The 19,966-nt window shown below is 46.0% G+C and overlaps 1 protein-coding gene across 10 annotated transcripts in view; it reads left to right on the top strand.

The window, feature by feature from the left end:
* The first annotated feature begins 1,339 nt into the window (after positions 1 to 1,339).
* Positions 1,340 to 19,966, top strand: part of CLIC6 (chloride intracellular channel 6) — a 33,548-nt gene continuing 14,921 nt past the window's right edge. For 3 of the 10 annotated variants that reach the window (XM_042788839.1, XM_042788838.1, XM_042788840.1), the window contains exons 1-2: positions 1,340 to 2,771; positions 2,820 to 3,650. In XM_042788839.1, coding sequence (XP_042644773.1) covers positions 1,434 to 2,771; positions 2,820 to 3,650 — 2,169 coding nt within the window. In that variant the 5' untranslated portion in view covers positions 1,340 to 1,433. The remainder of the gene's footprint in view (positions 2,772 to 2,819; positions 3,651 to 19,966) is intronic. The other 7 variants (XM_042788847.1, XM_042788845.1, XM_042788841.1 and 4 more) reach the window with 7 other exon arrangements.

Here is a 19,966-nt window from a genome sequence, read left to right as displayed (position 1 = left end):
GAGCAGGCTGCATCTCCTAGAAAATGACTTCTTGCCTAGAAGCAAAATTACTGAAGCTTATCCTCGTACCAGAACCTGCTGATTGTCTTTTTTTTGTGTGTATGTAAAGTGTCTCCACAAGCCAGAGAAATTACCAAATGTGTGAAAAGATGTCTTTCATCTGGAACAGAAGAAGGCCTGCGGGATGAATCTGCAGCTGCCTTACCCAAACTAAAAGTTACCGCTTCTTTCACACCAGCTGCCGGCTCTGCACAGAACACTGTATTTCTCATCACATTTAAATGCAGACTCCCATAGAGGGGCACAGCGCTTCACTTGGCATGTTCACATAGGAAGGAAAGCTACTTAAAAGTATGCAAATCTAGGTTTTTTACACTGAGTATTTCAGTGTTCCCTCTCACAACTTTTCCAAGTTGATAAGGATACATTTTTCTTCTTAACAATGTTTGGTATAGCCCAAAGATGGCTTGGAAATGTTTCAGATGCTATGTAGCTGCTGAGATGAGGCATGGGTTTATCTGTATTTTTAAAACACTGTGCAAGACCGTGGGGGCTCTGCCAGTTTCAGTGCATCAGCAGCCATGGGGGTATTAGTGGTTCCCTTTGTAAACCTGAATTTGGAAAATGCCATCCCTCTCCTTGTTGCTCTCCTCAACTTGCTAGCCAGCAAACCCTCAGCCCCTGGGCGGCTGCCAGCCCCACCAGCCAGCGGGCCCGGGGCCTGTGGGTGCCCGGCTGGTGGCTGGGGAGAGCAGCGGGGCGTCTGGGGGGCTGCAAGGGACACCATGCCCCAGACCCAGAGCAGCAGCAAGGGGGAAAAGCAAGGGCAGAATTGGGGCTCGGTGGGCTTTGGGGTGGGAGACGAGGCCCGGGCAGGGCAGGTAGCGGGGGCTTGGCGGGCACACCCAGCCAGCCCCGGTGGGGCCGCTGGAGAGAGGGGTGTGTGTGTGTGTGTGTGTGTGTGCAAGATTTTTGGCCACTTTGCAAAAGCTTCAGTCCTGCTGAGCACCTGCAAGCAGCCGGTGGGTCGGGAGGAGGTGGCCAAGGGAGGCCTGGCAGCGCTTGGTGCCACCACGGTCACGCTCTCGCCACCTCCTCCCGTGCCAAAATCAGTGACGAAGGGATTTACTGGGGGAGGGAGGGGGAGCGAGGGACCCGCCGGCCTTGCCCTGTGCGGGGGAGGAGCGGGAGGAGGAGCGCGGGCACCTGTGGCTGCCGCCCCCACGCACACACACACGCACACGCGCGGCCCCGGGGGCGGCTGCGTGCGGGCGCCGCCTTCCCGTTCTCCCCCGCCCCCGCCCCCCCAAACTCCCGTCCCCCTTCCCCACGTCGGTTCCCGGCGCTGATCCCCGGCGGTGCCCGGTGGTGCCCGGTGGCCTGTCGCGCCCACCCCGCTGCGCTCCTGGGCAGCGGCCCCGGGGGAGGCCGGCATGGCGGAGAGCCCGGGGCAGCCTGGCGCCCCGCCGCCGGAGGGGAGCGACGTCCCGCGGGAGGGAAGCGTTGAGGAAGCGGCGGAGGATCCGGAGCCCGCGGTGTCCCCCGAGGGGGCGGCGGAATCCCCGGGCGGGTCCCCCGCCGGCGAGGCGCCGCGGTTGAGCGGGGAGGCGGCGGCGGTGTCCCCCGTGGGCAGCGGCGGGACGGGGAGCTGCACCCCCGAGGGGGCGGTGGAGACCCCGGCCGGGCCGGACGAGGGCCTGCAGGCTCCGGCGGGGGCTGAGCAGCGAGAGCCCGACGGCGGCGGCCCGGGGGGCGAGGGACTGCCAGGAGGAGAGCTGATGGTGGCGGCAGCGGGGGTAGACGAGCCCGAGGGCTCCGCGCTGGAGAGGGCAGACCCCGAGGACGTGGCGGTGACCCCGGCGGGGACAGAGCCCGAGGACGCTGCCATAGCCCCGGCGGGAACAGAGCTCGAAGAGGCAGAGGCGGTCCCGGCGGGGCCAGACCCCGGGGAGGCGGTGAGAGACGAAGCCCTGGCGGGGACAGACCCCGAGGAGGCGACGGTGACACCCTCGGCAGAAACAGACCCCGAAAAGGCGGCGGGGACTGACCTCGAGGAGGCGGTGAGGGAGGAAGCCCCCTCGGGGACAGACCTCGAAGAGGAAGTGGGGACAGACCCCGAGGAGGCTGCGGCGACAGCCTCGGTGGGGACAGACCCCGAAGAGGCTGCGGCAACAGCCCCATCGGGGACAGCCCCATCGGAGGCAGTGAGGGAGGAAGCCCCCTCGGAGACAGACCACGAGGAGGCTGTGGCGACAGCCCCGGTGGGGACAGACGCTGAGGAGGCAGTGAGGGAGGAAGCCCCGTCAGGGACAGACCCCGAGGAGGGTGCGGCGACAGCCCCATCGGGGACAGACCCTGAGGAGGCGATGGGGACAGTCCCCGAGGAGGCGGTGAGGGAGGAAGCCCCGTTGGGGACAGAGCCCGAGGAGGCTGCTGTGACAGTCCCCAAGGAGGTGGTGAAGGAGGAAGCCCCGTCGGGGACAGACCCTGAGGAGGCTGCGGTGACAGCCCCGGTGGAGACAGACCCTGAAGAGACAGTGGGGACAGACCCTGAGGAGGCGGTGAGAGAAGAAGCCCCGGCGGGGACAGACCCCGAGGAGGCTGCGGCGACAGCCCCGGCGGGGCCAGACCCTGAGGAGGCGATGGGAAGAGTCCCCGAGGAGGTGGTGAGGGAGGAAGCCCCGTTGGGGACAGAGCCCGAGGAGACAGTGGGGACGGACCCTGAGGAGGCGGTGAGGGAAGAAGCCCCAGCGGGGACAGACCCCGAGGAGGCTGCAGTGACAATCCCCGAGGAGGCTGCAGTGACAATCCCTGAGGAGGCTGCAGTGACAGTCCCTGAGAAGGTGGTGAAGGAGGAAGCCCCGTTGGGGACAGACCCCGAAGAGGCTGCGGCGACAGCCCCGGTGGGGACAGGCCCCGAAGAGGCGGTGGGGGAGGAAGCCTCGTCGGGGACAGACCCTGAGGAGGGTGCGAGGGAGAAAGATACCCCGTCGAGGATAGGCCCCGAGGAGGCTGCGGTGACAGCCCCGGTGGGGACAGACTCCGAGGAGGCGGTGAGGGAGGAAGCCCCGGCGGGAACAGACCTCAAAGAGGCGGAGGTGACAGCCCCGTCGGGAGCAGACCCCGAAGAGGCCCTAAGGCAAGCGATCCCGGAGGGGACAGAGCCCGAGGAGGCTGCGGCGACAGCCCCGGCGGGGACAGTCCCCGAGGATGCGGTGCCGGAGGCAGCCCCGGCGGGAACAGTTCCCGAGGATGCGGTGCCGGAGGCAGCCCCGGCGGGAACAGTTCCCGAGGAGGCGGCGGCCCCGGCGGGAAGCGAGGTGGCTCCCGAGAGCCGCGGGGAAGCGGAGACGGGACCGCCGGCCGGAGGGGAGCCCGATGCCGGTCGCCGGTCGCCGGGGGCGGAGCCGGGAGCCGCCGCCCCGGCGGTGGCGGGAGCGGCGAGCGCGGAAGGCGGCGCGGAGGCGGCGGGGCAGCGCGGCGGGGCCCCGGGGCCCGGGGGCGGCGAGGGCGAGGCGGCGGGTCGGAGCCTGAACGGCGTGCGGGGCCGGGCGGACGACGAGGAGGGCGAGGCGGGGTCGCCGGCCGCCCCGGAGGAAGAAGAGGAGGAGGAGGAGAAGCAGGAACACGACATCTCCCTCTTCGTCAAGGTAAGGCGTGAGGGGCTGCCGGGGAAACCTGGGTTTGCGACCCTCCCCTCCTCCAGGATCCCCGGGCTGTGATGAGTAGCGCCATTTAAATCTGGCGGGCAAAAGTCCAGCCTGGCAAAGGTGATTTGGTTATTAAAGCCCCCAAATAAAATGAAAAATCATTTAAAAAGTGGCACTGGAATTTTCCAGCATGAACTATGATTGACATTTAGATAATTGCCCCAAAGTTTGGCAAGGCGGGATTCAGTCAGTAAACTGCCCAGCAGTGTAGCATCCCTTGTAATTGTACAGTTTGTTTGGGGAGGGAAGATTTAGGTTAGAGTGAAATGGACAAAAAAGAGGAAAATTTTAGTGCTCTTAAAAATAGTTTATGGTATTTTATAGTATAGAGCTTTAGAGCCGTTTTCTAGTCTGTGCCTGGAATCCCATCAAAATCAGTGGGACTTGGCACGGAAACAGCATCCGTCCACAGAGACAAACCACAAGATGTGGAATTTATGTGCGTAGAAACCATAATAAGGTGCTTCTCTTCCATTTTCTCTGACCTCTCTGGACTAGATAAAGTGTGGAACAGGGTGGGATATTTTTCCCAGAGTGGACCTAAAACTAGGGAAGCAGAAGGCATTTGGGACCTTCTTCACTACAAGCCATACCTCCCATGCAGATACTGTACCTCATGAGTTGTCTGAGGCTGCTTCTGTAGCAGCTGGAATTAACTGTGAAAGAAAAACTAATTTTCAGCCCTCTGGGTGAGGGGGGGTTAGGATTGCATCAATGTTTATGCCTTGATTTATCCCAACTCAGTGCATACTCCTTTTTTTTTTTTTTTTTTTTTTTTTTTTTCCCAAGTTTGAGCCTCCTTTGAAGTATTGTTACTTGAAAAAGGCTGAGGAATGCTCTGAGGCTGACACGTAGTAGTGTCGGATGTGCTGGATGATGCCAAACTGGAAAGGTGAATGATCATAATGGCTGATATTGGTGAATATCAGCCACTCCTCAGTTTAAGCAATTCCTTTGCACGCAGGCTGGGATGGATTCTGTGGCCTAAAGGCAACTCTGTACATCAGGTTGGTGGAGAGTAGCTGGATGATAACACTGGAGCTGAAATCTGGTTTTGTGTCAAACAGCAGGAGCTATCACTGTTGAGTCTGGCAGAAGTGATTTATGGACTTTCTGGCTCACAGATTGACAGCTCCCTTTGCAGGGGCACTTTTGTAACTTTTTTTTTTTTTTTTTTTTTGTTCTTGTTTAATGCTCTTATATCCATCAGGGAATGCTGGAGAATGGCAGAGGCTAAAGTCATAATGGCTACGTGTGCATTACTGCACTTGGGTGCACACTTTATGGAAGAACGATGTGGCCAAAATTAGAGAGCAGCCTATAATAAGAGCATCTACTGTGACTCTGTAGTCCCCAAATATTAGGATTCAGCGTGTTTTTTGAAAATATTTGTGAATTAATAAAGACAGAAGGAACGTTTTTGTGATTGACATAACATTAGTAACCTAAGAATGTCTAGAAAATAAAACAGCTGCTTTTCTAATGATTTCAGTGGAGAAGTATTACAGAGCTTGAATATTTTACCTCACCTGGAGCTAGATTTTTTTTAGTTGAGATTGGTTTAGTTGCTATTGGTTTAGGTTTTTTTGTTAGAGATTGGCATGAGTTTCTCCAGTTTAATGGAAGAAAAAAAATGCCTACTGGAGAGTCCAGCATCTCCCTGCCCACCAAAAGGTGCCGGGACTGTTGTGCCAGGAAATGACAAGCACTTCTCTTTCCTGCTGCCAGGAGAGTTCATGTTCGTGTTGCTCTTGCTGTGGCCTCAAGACACACTTGCTATCTGTCTACCCTTCTCTTGGCAACAGGAAAGGGGGGTATAAAAAGAGGGAGACTGGAACTTCTCTGGTGGCTTAAATTAGGTCTCAAGTGCACATGCATAATGCTGTGCTTAAATACCTGATGATGTATTCTGATAGGGAAAAGGAGGAGAGTTGATTCCAATGTGGGATAGCACAAACTCTGGTATTTGGGGATTATTGAATGTTTCTATCTGACCACAGCATGTGGTCCGCAGACATGGTGATCCTTCCTGAGCAATTGATAGAACTCAAGCGTTAAGGAAGTGAGAAGATGATCCAAACTGAATGGAAATGTTTGTTTCCAGTCTGAAACACTTCCCTACACATGCATGGTTTTAAGGCATGTCACCACCCCTCTTACGCTCTGTTATATCACTGCTCTATGCCTGCCTATTAGCTCTTACGTGCTTTTGAGATGTTGACACCCACCTCTACTTTGCAAGTGCCACTGACCTCTTTCACCCTTCTGCTGCATTTCTCAGCAACCACCTTGTGTGCTTCCTCCCACGCAGCTGGGGCTTCCTTATAAATATCTTATCCATCAGCTCCCTGATCTTCTTCAAACCTCTATTTGGTACTCTACCCTTCTATAATGCTACTAGAAACTGGGAAGTTATTAGGCTGTTTAAAATACTGAGATTATTGTCTGTCCTGTTCCTAATTTCTTTGTTGTGCCTGTTTGCTTCACCTACCTGTTGATTTTTGGCTTATTCATGAGTGGTCAAGGCCAGGATTGTCAGCCTGTTGTCTGTGACTGCGTGCACAATGCTAGAGAAAGGAGGTTCGTGCCATGATTTGATAGCACTGTACAAATACAGAGAAATGTTAAAAGTAGGTCACATAATAGGAAAAAAAAACAGGAGAAGATAATACAATAGTAGTGATTGAATGATTTTCTCAGTTTCCCTGATAGGGAGCATTACACTAGGCTTGGCTGACATTAAAGCACCTAGTAGTCTTTCAGTAATAATGTTTTAAAAATAAGAAACAGAAGCATCACTATCACAAAAAAACTTTTCAGGTGTAACTGTATGATGAGCAGCATTTCTTGTTTTTACTGTTGTCGATTAAGCTTGTTTTTTCTAGAAAGTTTGGTTTGGGTTGGTTTGGTTGCTTTTTGGTTTTGGTTTTGTGATTGTTTTTTTTTTTCCTTCTGCTTCCTGCTGTTTTGCATTGGTTCATTTAATTTTGCATATATGTATCTGAATAGTGTGAATATGATGTCACCTCATGCCTCCCACAGTGGGGTGTGTGGTAAAATTCCTTCTAGCTCCACAAACATGGGTACCAGCAATGGTGCTTTTAAGCTGATTTGAGTTGCTATTTAGTTTGAACTCAGACATGCAGGGTTCAGCTTTGAGATCTCATGCTACCTGAGATACTGTGGCACTTAGCAGGGTTAACAGCATCCATGGGAGATAATGTCCTTCTGGACCAGCAGCTCAGTGCCAGACAGGCTAGGGTAGGGCATCTCTGAAGACAGCAGACGTCTGCATCTGGGCAACGGAACTGTGCCCTTGATGAAGCTGAACCACATAAGAGTCCTTGGCTATAAGCACAAGATCATATCAAAGTTGCTTTGAGGCGCTTACTTGATTTCAGTTTTCCCATGAAACAATGTGTACTATATATTTCCTTTAGATAGTAATACTTGATGTTTCTGTTTTTTCAAAGTCAGATGTTTGCAAAGGTTATCCAGATATACTTTCTGGTTGGTCTTGGGTAATTCAGCTAAGCCTATCTGGCACCTTGGGTAGGACACGTTCTGGATGTTGAAGCTTGATAGCTGGTCTTATAAGGTCAATGGTATATGTATGCTTTTTTTTTTTTTTTTTTTCCCCCCTTCTGTGGCAAAAGCCCTTTATTTGTCAGCAAACTTCTGTAAATGTCATAAATTTATCTTACCATTTCAATACAGTGGAACTCTCACTGAAATTATTCAGTTAATTTTAAGTAATTTAAACATTTATGTAGGACTTAAGAGTTTATTTCTAAATTAAAACAGAATAAAACCAAACCTCCAAAGTTACCTACCAATGAATTTTAAATTTTCTCACAGATAGAAAATTTGAACACCAGAATCACAGCTGCAGATTTCATCATTCCAAAGACTTCTAGGGATAGTGATTTATCTGTAAGTGCTGGACACAAGGAGTTGGCTAAACAGCCCAGTTTGAGCACAAGGCCTTCTCTGAGATTGCTCATCTTCACAAACATTTCTTGCTTAGTTTTTGGGTTAAATGGTATATAGTAAAAGCTGACCATGAGCCTAAGGTAGTAGATTTTATCCAATGAAAAGTAATAGTCTTTATTCAGTTTTGTGACATTCTTGGTCTCTAAACCAAAGCAATTTATTTTCATTCAGAGAGTTGTTTCATTTCTACCAGGGACCAAGGTTACTTTACTGAAACAGAATTGCCTTGCACCGTTCTCGAGATGTATGTGACTGACTTGACATACTTAGAGCTGTGCTGAATTATCAAAAGTGCTAATAAACAAGAAAGTAAAAGCCTTGCTGTGAGTAGAGACATAGGAATAATGAATGCTTGCATCTGTGCCTCCAAACATCACAGACTAACATACCCAACTTAAATGGTAGTGCATGTTTCATACTAGAGCACAAAAAAGAATCTCTTCTGTGATATGATGGATCTGTGATTTATATATAACTTACATTTGAAGTATAAATAGAACTTCTGGGCTTTGAGTGCTGTAGGTAACAAGTACGTGGGCAGCAGGAGCTCAGATCCCTGGAAAAAACTCCTGGCCTGTGTGCCCATTCAGTGGACTCTGTGCTGTACCTGATGCTTGATGTAAAGATTTACAGTATAATCACATATTTATGCTTAAGATCTTGTTTTTTGCTTATCGGTGCGATCAGTCTGCGGGGGTTGGAACTAGGTCATCTTTAAGGTCCCCTCCAACCCAAATCATTCTATGATTAACCATAGGAACCAGTTTTTAGATGACCTCTGGAGAGTGAAAAGTAAAGATTTGTATGTGTGGAGTTACACTAGCTTGGTATTTGTGGATTAAAAGAGGTTTGCGGGGAAGTTAAGTTATTGGATATTTATCCAAGGAAGGAGGACTACCCAGAGCTTGCCAAAGGTAAGCACAGTGGATTTGTGTGATGCTAAAGAAGGACAAATTGCCATGAAATGAGCAGGGGACCATTTGGTATGGTTTGGGTAATGGTAGAAAACAGATGGCTTCTCTTTCCCCCCATCCCAACCAGCGCTACTGCATTTCACTTTCTGTCTGTATTTTCCCTGAGGAACACATCTGCTGCTTTCTCCTCACTCGCTGTTTTTGTCCTTCTTGACCTCCATTTTGTGTACCTTCTTTAGAAATCAGCACCTTTTCTCAGGTGCCACATTGCTGCCACTAAAATCCTGTCATTTTTCTATATGTTGTTTCCCTCCACCATTCTCTCAGATACCCTGTTTTACAATCGGCTATGAGACCTGTCTGCTTTTATAACTGAGTAGTTATGACAGTTACCCCAGAACAAGGGAAAAATCACTCAGGAGAAAGCCCCTCCCCTGGAGCAGGGTACGAGCACTGTGTAGGCTGGATCTGCTGAAACCAAAATCAAACTGAAGCTGGTCAGGACTGAACCTTGTGGGACTGCCCAGCAAAACCAACATAGCCCTGCTTTTCTGGCTGATGGTTAATTAGCTGTTTGTTTGGAGATTTTTGACTCTTTGACTACATACAGCTGTACAATAAGTACCAAATCAGCAAAGGTGTGTTTGTTCAAAGACATTGTGTGGTTTTGTTCCCAAGACTGTCGTACAAAGCAGGAAGCTGGCTCTCTTCCCATGAGTATTTGCCCTTTCTCAGCTACTTTTTTTTTTTCAGCTGAAATATGGCAATTTTGGGTTCCCTAATGCAGCTTAAGAGGGCTGGCATTACAAATTCCTTTCATAACTCTTCAGGTTATTGTGCGTGCCAGGTGCACCTGCAGCAGTATTTCTGGGGGCTGAGTACTATTCCAGCAGTCCTCAATAAGACTGTGTTTGGGAGACATTGGCTTGAAAGGCAGTAATACCAATCTTTTTTTTTTTTCTGAAAGAGCTATGCAATTTTTTTGAATGTGCAGTCTTTTTCATATTTATTCTTCATACTTTCCTTTCTGGCCATTCAGGTCTAAGCTTTTTTAGAGCTTAGACTGCTAAAGAGAAACAAGGTTCCTTGGAGGTGCTGGCTAAAGAATAGTTTTGAAAACTACATTAAAATTAGTTTTGCTGCTTTGTTCCTGGAGGGATGCTTAACGGAGCAGTAGTGTGCTCTGTTTATGCCAGTGTCAGTTCTGACAACTGACAGGCCAAATCCTGTTCCAGAAAGACACAAATCAACAGATAGACATAAGTGTCCAGAAATATGAAATTGAATCTAATTTTTTTTGCTATGAACTAGTCATACTTCTTGGAGTCAACTTTTTGTCTGTGCTTTGAAAGTCCTAAAACTGCATGTACACATAGGACTGTACAAGCCTTGAGCATCTATTTATTCTCAGTGTGACTGCAGATTCTCTGTGGTTTGCAGGCTTGTTTTAGGTGAAAAAAGTTTTGAAATAAAAAATGTCTTCAAAGCTACACTCCTAGACCTTTTCCTATTTTGATTTACTTTCATCTCACTGCTTCAGTAAAGCGCCTCACCATGTGTTTTACTTTAAGTACAAGCTTAATGTCACGTGCTATTTAAGCTCTTTGCTAAACAGGGGACACTTTCCTGATTCAGTCCTTGGGCATGGCCTGTATTTCGTGCTGGCAGAAACGAGCAGAAACTCCTGATGGGATCAGCCTGCTGCCCAAAATTCAACCATACTCTGCTTCTTCAGTTTTGTCTTCATCAAAAGTCTGATCTTACCTGTGATCATCACAGACCAGGGGGAAGGGTGGAAGTTTTCCATGCCTGCTTTCTGCCTCCCATCCCTGGTTGTCTGAAATGAACCTGCATTTCACAAATCCTGTTGGGGAGCTGTAGCCTTTTTTGGGAACGTTGATGATCGCTGCATGAGGTGATTGCCATGCAGCTGTGTCTGGGAATTTTCATGCTGCCTGTCTGTTTAATTTGAGACTTGATTCATGTTTGTATATAGATGAATAACAAACCAGCCTACAGGACTCATGGCATTTACAAATATAAAATGTTAGAGTAGGGTGAATGATTTTCTGGGCAAGGGGAGGAAAGGAATTTGGCCAATTAGTTGAAAGCCAGAACTATACTCAAATTATTAATAAATTCAGGTTAAAGTGTGCAAGTGGTCTTCATTAAATAAAAATTAAGACCTTTTTTTGAGGAAATATTATCTGTCAGTGTTAGGTCTAGATTCATTCACAAGGTGTTTAGGCACAGTTGCCAGAATGGAGGAGGCAGTGGTAGCTGCATCATTAGCTCTGTGCTTAGGACACTGATGTGGGATGCGAGTGATTGAGGTTGTGACGTTACCTGCCACATAACTGGAAGATTAGTGTGTATCCGTGTCCCAAGCCAGTGCCATAGACACAGAGTTACAGAGTTACTCCTGCTCTTTGATACCACCAACATACAATAATTGCCTGCAAAGTGAGACAGCATCAGAAAGATAAAATGCAAGGAACCAGGAATATCCAGCAATCAGATGACTAGGCAATGTATGGCTTATCTGTTGTTATTTCCTATTGTAGCAGTATGTAGATTTTAAATGGTATTCAGTAGCCTCTGGTTCCCATTGATTTGGGGATTGCTTGTGGAATAAAAGATGTGTTACCCACATACTTTGAGAAACCAGGATGCGGTATGCCTTAAAAATATGAAAAGGTATCCTGTCCCCTCACCAGCATGGGTGCAATAAATCATGCCCAGTACACCTGAGAATCTGGATTTTGGTTTTATTAGCATCCCTAAGAGTAAAAATAAGCCATTTTTTGTTTATTAAAATAAGTCTAATTCTAATGATTAAATATCTTTAATACTAAACCAACATTTTCCTCCATGTTGTTTTCAATTTGAAATCAGTTCTCCAGCACTTTGCTGCCCTGTGTGCAAAAAGAGGATTAGGCAACCTTGTGACCGCTCTGCTTCCATGAAAAATTCTGCCTTTTTGAGCTCTTCATCCTGATGGGTACCAGCCAGGGTTAGCTATCCCAAGGAGTCTGTGTTTTGGCCTTTCCTACAGTCTTGTATGGATCCATGCAAAATTATATTCATGGCTCTTTTTTAGAAGTTAGTTTAAACATTGTGAAGCAGAAGTGGTAATGGAAATTATTAATGTCACCATGCTTTTTTAGGATGATTATCTCTGATGAAGTCACTTGGAATTGGCAATGGCTGTATATTTCTTAGCAAGAGACAGACCCCTCCTCTTCAGTAAAGAGAGTAAGGTAGTGAAATTAAGTATTATATGTGTTTTAAGGAATGAGAAATGACACAGGGAGACCTACTCCTGTGCTGACTGTATTCTCTGTCTCCCCTAAAAAGTTCCTACTGCTTCTTTTAAAAAGTAAGAAATTACATGCTCTTCAGACCCTTCTCAAGGAGCATAAGTGAATGCCATGTGAAGGTTACATGATTATTTTCTTTCTCAGATAATAAAATGTCATGCTCTGATAAGGGCTTGCATGCATTTCCATTTGCAATGTCTGCTTATTTACTGATAAAAGGCTGAAAAAGTTGAGCGACCCCATTCCAGTTGCTTTCAATAACACCTGCCTTGTCAGCACTAAAGTGTTTTAATTCCTTCAGAAAAATATTTAGCTTCTCAAAGCAAACAGTGGCAGCTTGTACAGCCTGCCACCGACACCGCCGTGGGAGGCTGTTGCCAGGAGGAGGGTGCCCGTCGTGGCGGGGAGCCGGGGGCCGGCGCGCCAGCCGGCTGTGGGATGTGCCGTGCACAGGGAGGGGGGTTTTGGGAAGCCTCGCAGCCAGGCCAAGGTGCAAAGGTGGTATTTCCCTTCTCGTTTTTTTCCTCTTCACATGCTGGAATTTTAGCATGTATATGAATATTCAAAAGAGACTAGAAGTGTAATTGCTACAGAATGAAGTAAACTATGACGGGACTGATACACGCTCTTTTCCAAGTTATTCAAATAGGGCAGTTGCAAAGAAGTTAAACATTTACTCAGATTTCAGAAAAATTCTCATTTGTGCCTTGGAAAGTCATTGACATTCACCTGGTGGTCATTTTTTAAATTATTTTAAAAAGCTATTACAGAACCTGAGCGTTTTGTAAAAAATCAAGTCTCTTTCCATAATGGTGGCAGATGAAACTCGAAACAGGATCCAAATACACCCTAAAGACTTCAAAATTGGGGGGGGCTGTGCTGCCTGCACAAATGAAGAAACTACCAACCCCTCAGCCTCCTTTTTGCCAGGAGCACCACAGGGGTTGGGGACTCCCCGGGGGGCCAGGACCATGGGGACTGTCCTTGTTTTGAAGAATATCAGTGTTATAGCTGATGGGTTTGCAGTATGATTCGTGCAGTGTATCTTTATTTAAAACTGCATTTTAATTAGCAATACTGTGTTTCTCATAGTTTCCCAAAGCCTGTGAACAGAAATGAAGTGGTGGGGAGGACAGGATGAAGAATAGCCTTGAATTTGAATTTACACTGGGAAGGGAAGGAATAGAGTTCAGCCCCTCCTCCCCCGCCAAGCTAATGGGTTTTTGCTGGTACTTGTGTCCAGTTTTTAACTGCTCTTTCAGGGCATGTCTTTGCCAGTTCCCACTGGAGCTGACAGGTTTTTTATGTAATATTTTACCTGGTCATTTGAATTATTTTCTATGTAGACCAAAATATTACATACTGTTAGAGGGGAAAAAAAACACACACTCTCTTCATCGTTCACTTTCACCTCTTGATTTAAACAGCAGAATTAAGAATATCATTGGCAAGTTATTTTCTAAAGCCTTCAGCGACCTACTCTCTGAAGCTGCATAAAATAGGTTCTTTATTTAGGTATTTCTTATTTATTTACTTATTCATTTACAACACAAATCACAGATATATATGTGTATAGTTTTTGCATTTAGATTGAAACAACATGGCTGTGTGTCGCAGGTTAAGTATCATATGGTGAAGTGTAAAACAGGATGTGTCACTGAAATACCAGTTAATCTGTTTTTCCCAGACCTATAATGTGTTCGCGAATATAATGCTCTTTTGTTGAAGTAATTCCCTGTAAGAATTTAAAAAGGATGTAAGATTTTTGTCTCCATGTAGAATGTTCAGCTGGCATCTTGCCATGTTATTAAATGCGGATTAGAAATAGCACTGAGGTATTTAAACATAATTCGTGTAACAGGATAAATTGCTAATAGCATTTGGTTTGCTGCTTGTGCTCTTGTGACCTGGTAATGTTCTCATTAACACAAACACAGACAGCAAGAACTCTGTAGGCAGAATTCACAGCAGAAGGAAATTTGGTTTTTGAACTAGTTGGTATAAGATTAAAGCCAGGGATCTGTAACTGGGCGGCATTTCCCAGCTCCAGTTTTCACCTATGTTCAGTTAAAAGGCTCTCGGTTTTCTAAAACCACTGGCAGGGTTTTGAAAATAATCTTAAATCTTAAAATTAAAGAATGGATAAGGATTAGGGGGAGTGACCTTTCCGAGGGCTGTGTATTTTTATTAATTAGCCAATTTATTTCTGTTGTGGTTAAAGTGGACGATGGCATTCCCTCTCCTCACTTCAGGGGGAGTGAAGTGGGGGCAATTCTGCAGCCTTTGCTTAAAATGCTTAAAACATTTTCTTCTGAATAAACCTTTTTTTTTTTTTAATTTTTTTTAACAAGCAGTGGAGTTTTTGTCACATCTCCCATTAAAATAAAACATTTCCCATTTTGGAGGAGTGGCAATGATTACTTAAGTTGCTTTGAAAAGTCTTGGTCACTGTACGTGAGTAATACACATATAATTCATTATCATCGTGTACAAAAAAAAGTAAACACATAGTGATGACTGAAAGTAATGCTGTTTTAAGTGAGACATAAAACAAGTATAATTCATGCAATATGACTATTACTTGTGTAGGAGAACGATATTCCTAAATTGGGCAAGATTCATTTAAACCCTACTAAATTGTAGCTAAGGTTTTTCAGTCTTTGCTAGCCACAGATTAATTTCCCTATTTACTGTTACATTTAATTTGCCTTGCCTTGCCTCTGTTCTCCTTGCTGTGCACAGTTCCTGGAAGCTTGCCTGTCACTGTCGTCTAAATAAAGTTTGTAAAATAAGAGATAAGTAAGTAATGCATTGATAATTATGCTGGAATAAAGTACTATTTGTTGAAATAATTTTCCAAGCTGTTTTAGGAAAAATGTAAACTGTCACAAAGGGTTACTGTATTCATGTATTGTTGCTGGGGGCTAGGCATCTAAAAAACGGTAGAAAGGATGTTTATTTTGCCTTAAAGAGTTTAGTATCTGGCCAAGACAAGGCTGTGTGTGACTGCTGCACTATAACCTGGGGATGGAAATGTGGGAAAATGCCGAATTTTGCCCAGCTCTCTACCAGGGCTCGCTGCCCCCCCTCCCTCGGTGCCCGGCCGCCCGAGATGCGGCACGGGAAGCACCGCAGGCCACCTCCCGGGTGGGCATCCCTGAGCGGCAGGAGTGTGAGACAAAGATCTCCCCTCAGAGCCAAAGCTGCCCCAGGGAAACCACTTTCCGATGCCCCCCCAAATGCTGGTGCTGCCACAGGAGCATCTGAGTTCCCCTTCCCCCTCCCCGCAGCACGGCGTGAGAGGATCTGCTCCTGCAGAGGAGCCTCCTTCAGCCAGCTCTGCGTGGGATAGCCAGGCCTTATTACTCAAACTTTTTATTAATTATTTAAGCGAATTAACGTTGAGCTCGCGAAGCAGTGGATTCCTGGTCACTGATTGCTTTTGCATTATTACCACATACTTACTGCACTGTGGATGGCAGGTAGCTAGATGCAAGCATCCTCTGTGTTTAATTAGTTGCCTTCCCATGATGAGAGGCACCAATGGTTTCATGCTGAAACCAGGCTCATCGCTGTCCCAGTTTATGCTGAATACTGTAGCTATCAGAGTGGCTTTATCTGCAGACCTGGTGTAGGCGGCTGTAAGATATCTGAGAAAATAAACCTGTAATTGTAATTTTTCCTTTGTAATTTAATTTGATTTTAGGAATTTTTTTGAAAGGACCTGTTGTTTGCCTTTGACTGCCCTGTAGAGATGCACAGCTGTAGTTGAAAATACCTGTGACAATGTGAAGGGCCTGGCCCAAAGCTAGCAACAGCAGTGTGGGTAAAATCGCAGAATTGGTTTACTTTTCTCTTTTGTAAATGTGCATACACACATAAATTTAATCTTTAATCTCTTTAATGTAAGTAAGAATGAATAACAGTAACACCACAGCCCCTATAAATGTATTATAAGACATTGCATATTTTAGTTTTCACTTGCACTCGCTTGTGTTTTGTTCGCTTTACAGAATTGTCATTTAATGGTTCACTTTTTTATAATCTTTGTCAGAACTGGAAGGGCAGGGTGCAGGCAGACCCCCTGCTCAATAAAAGTACTAGGTAGACTATGATATCGAAATCAAAAGTAAATGGCTGTTTCATTTGGGTAACAGGAGTGAGTTTGGGCCTTTTGTTTCTCATTATTTATGAAGTAACTGGACAAAGGTAGAATGTTTATTGCCACAAAGTTGCTTCTTAGTGAAGGAAAATTTCTTCCTATGTATCAAAAACATTTAATTACTTACCAAGTAATTAAGTTAATTTCAGCAATAATTACTTACCCAGCAGACCATGAGTAAATAATGCAATGAAAGTTAGAATAAAGGAGGCTTTCTCTGCTCTGAGATGGCTGCTGGCATGTAGGGGAGGGAAAGAACTGAAACCAGAGGAAATTATAGCTTCAGACTTCTTTTCCTTTCTGTCATCTAGAGAGGATTAGAATTTCCAGATGTATATAACCCCTTTAAGCTGTGACTACTGCTCACTACATAAAAACAGGGTTGAGGGAAATATCCCATAAAGAAACTCCAACACGCTGTTAATCCCTCAACATGAACTGAGGAACAAGAGCATTCAAAGAACCATTTATAGCAAAGAGCCTTACTGAACATATGAATTATGAAATCTAATAAAACAAAATAGTTGTAAGTTAATGCAAACACTGCATGAAAGAAAGTATAGTATAATTTCAGAAACCTAACAGAATGAGAAAAGCCTTAATAATGCAGTCATTAGATGTTATGAAATGCTACTAGGTGGCCAGGAGGCATAAATCTTGCCCAATCTTCAGATGTTAAAATGTGACGTAGCAAAGGCTACGTTATCTCTGCAGGTGGGAACTCAGCCTGAACTCACATTCAGTGCCAGAAGAGCCCTGCTCCAGGACAGAGCCTGTCTTTTATTATCAGTAATAATAGCTAGATAACTAATAATGAGATGACCACTAACGTACAGCTGCATCATTAAAAGCAGAGTAGATGGGTATATCTAAATTGTCATCCTGTTTGTAGGTAGACTCAGTCTTTGGCCTACTGCTTGTAATCTGTGGTCACACAAAAACCAGTTTAATCGTGTTCTGTGGTCAGTTTAAGCAGTGCAAGTGAAATGGTAATTCCTTTTACCGCCTTGCACCTACAGTTGTTTCCTTTCGTTCTTTTTCCCTTGGCATCTCTTTTTGGCCTAGCTTTGGATAAAAGCCTTAATCTACACAGCACTTTTTATAAGGACTTCAGAAAATCCTTTGGCATTCCCACATCCCTACTAATGGTCTACACATGTTTTTCTGTTTGTTTTTTAAGTTAAGAGCAGTCTTTTCATTCTGTATTTGTACAGTACTTAATTTATAGCACCTAGATGCTACTATAAAGGTCTACATTTCTATGTCTCCATGCAGAAAAAAAGAAAGCTGGGCTAAGAAATCCTCCTGTCTGAGGATGCCAACCACAACTTTTCCATAGGTCTGTATTTGGATCAGTTTGGCAGCTGCTCTGTGCCCTGGAGCTCCACATCCTGATGGCACTTTAAGGCAGGACTCCTAAGATATCATCTTCATAGCCTGTTTTGTGGATGGGCATTAACACCTGATGGGTACAAACAACTGCTGGTGGGTTTCAGCAGTTGAACTGGCTCTTTGTCAAGAGGATTGACTACGTGCATGCTGTGCCCCAGCAGCAGCCAGCCCCAAGCACCCGGAGCAGCCTCCTGATGTCTGGTCCAGGCACTCAGTGGCTTAGACCTGTCTGAAAGTTACCACTCCTTACCACCGACCTTTTGGTGGCTCATAATCTTCCAGGTATGCTTATCTTTGAGTCAACATCCCACCCTTTGATGGTAGTGCTTTTACAGGTAGGAGACTTTCTCCCTGTCCATTGCTGCTGCTGTTTGGCTAGATGGCATTCTGGTACCATGTATGCCTATACCTTGTTTTGATGATTATTCCCAGTCAGAGCAGCTGATGGCTGAGATACCTCCTGAGCCCTCCTGTACTCCATTAGGTGTGAGCTGCCTGGATGTCCTCACTGTCTGAGAGGATGCAGCTGCTGAAGCCATTCTGGATTGCCTTTTGATCCTGTAGCTGCCTTAAGACTTGTGTCCCATTGCAGCTCAGACTCTGGTGCCTGTTGCCAATGCCGTGTGAGGCTCCTGAGCTGAGGAGAGTGCTTTTTCAGCTGCCATCCCTGGGATCCTTGTATTGCTCCTTGTATAATGTAAATTGGAGAGTTGTACCTGGCCAGTGGATAAGTATTGGCCCATATTAGCATGTGCTCATCACAGGTTGTAAGCATGCATCAAATATATGGCATCAACAGTTAGATTTGCAGTGATTCAAACCACTTTAAATAAAATGCCATTTTGTGCTAACTGCTCTCCTGTTCTTCCTCAGAAGAAGGTAGCCTCTGGCACAATTTACTTTTTGCTGTCTGGTTAATCTTAACACATGGACTCCATTGCCAACAGCATTCTACCCTGTCTGGTGTCTGGCTGGAGCTCTCTGTCAGGGATACCGTATCCACCATCTATTTCCTTTTCCAAGGAATCATTCAATTATTTTAGAGTGTAAACTCTGTTTGGGGTACCTGCTGCTGTTTACTGAGCAATATCTTTCCCTTCCATCATTGCCCCGGAGTTCACTATATGCGTTATTTTCACTTGGACATACTCAGTGGCATGGAATACAGAAGCACAGCACTTGCCATCATCTTGTCCTTGGAGTGATGGCCGTGTCAAGTGCAAAGAAACAACGGGCAGCAAGGAACCTTCCAGTGGAGAGTAAGTCCAGGTCTCTGCTGAAAGGGATCAGATCTCATCTTGAGACAAAATGTGGGTTTTTTATCTCCTGTGCTGTCACATATGCACGTATGTATTGATACACCTGCTAATTCTACTGGAAACCTGATTCGAATCCTCATGCTGTGGTGGTTAGGAACCCTTCTAATTGTCAGCTCAAAATATTAATCATCAGTTTGTACCCGTTTGTTTTTGTTTTGGCATCACCCCCAACTATCAGGGAAAAAATTATACTTGCACTGAGTAATCATATCTTCCCTCAGTCTCTGCTTTCCAAATTTAAAGAAGAATAGATTTCCCTGCCCTTGGTTGTAAAATAGGCTCATCATTTTCATAATCATCTTAGTAGCGCTTGACTGAGTTTAATTTAATCTTTCATGAAGGCAGAGGAGCAGATTTTTGCAGAGACATCTTCAGGACCATGTACAGTGTCTTGTGCTGTGGCTTGAATGCTGCTCTGCCTCCATGAAAGTGCCAGCTTTGACCTAACCTAAGGCAACATCACCTTTCCCCTACAGCTCCACTGGGCAGTTAGGTCAGACACACTGGGAATAATGCACTGCAGTCTGTTTTTTTATTTTTTTCAGCAGTTATCCCTAGCTGATAAGTAGTCCCAAATGGTGGGATTTAGCTCACTTAAATTAGATGTCTAAACTCTATAGGGCTATTTAGTACTGTATTCAGAGAAAGCAGCACTACCAGAGAGCGTGTCGTCCCAAGTGGGTGGATGAGTGAGACAGGAAAAATGATGAATCTTCAAGGACACTCTCTCTCTCTGCCTCTGTCTTTCTCGCTCTCCCTGCCTCTACTATCCAGAGACCTGTTTTTTCTTGCTGACTGTATGCGAAGTGGCTTCCAGCTTCACTGTGTAACGTAACAGTTTGTAACCATTTTTATCAGTTTTCCATTATCCCAGCACTCAGGGTTATCAATTTGTGGGGTATTCAGTCTGTTCCAAAAAAGCACTGGTGGTGCTACTGCTGTTCCTGTCTCCTGGGTTGCAGGCTCCATCTGCAGGTCTGGTTGTTTTCATCAGATTATTCTGCAGCATCTCTCTAACTGAAACTTGCCCTTAAGTTTTGCTGAAATGCCAGACAGGACCTCCAAAGTTCCCTTGGACCAGTGCACGTTTTCATTTTTGTGAGGGGGAGGAAGAGAACAGGAAAGCCAGCACATCCAGTGATTTGAACCACCTCCA

The sequence above is a fragment of the Tyto alba genome, unplaced genomic scaffold (genome assembly GCF_018691265.1).
Source record: "Tyto alba isolate M040663 unplaced genomic scaffold, T.alba_DEE_v4.0 Super-Scaffold_14, whole genome shotgun sequence".
NCBI classification, from domain to species: domain Eukaryota; kingdom Metazoa; phylum Chordata; class Aves; order Strigiformes; family Tytonidae; genus Tyto; species Tyto alba.
This window is presented reverse-complemented; position numbering and strand designations above follow the sequence as displayed.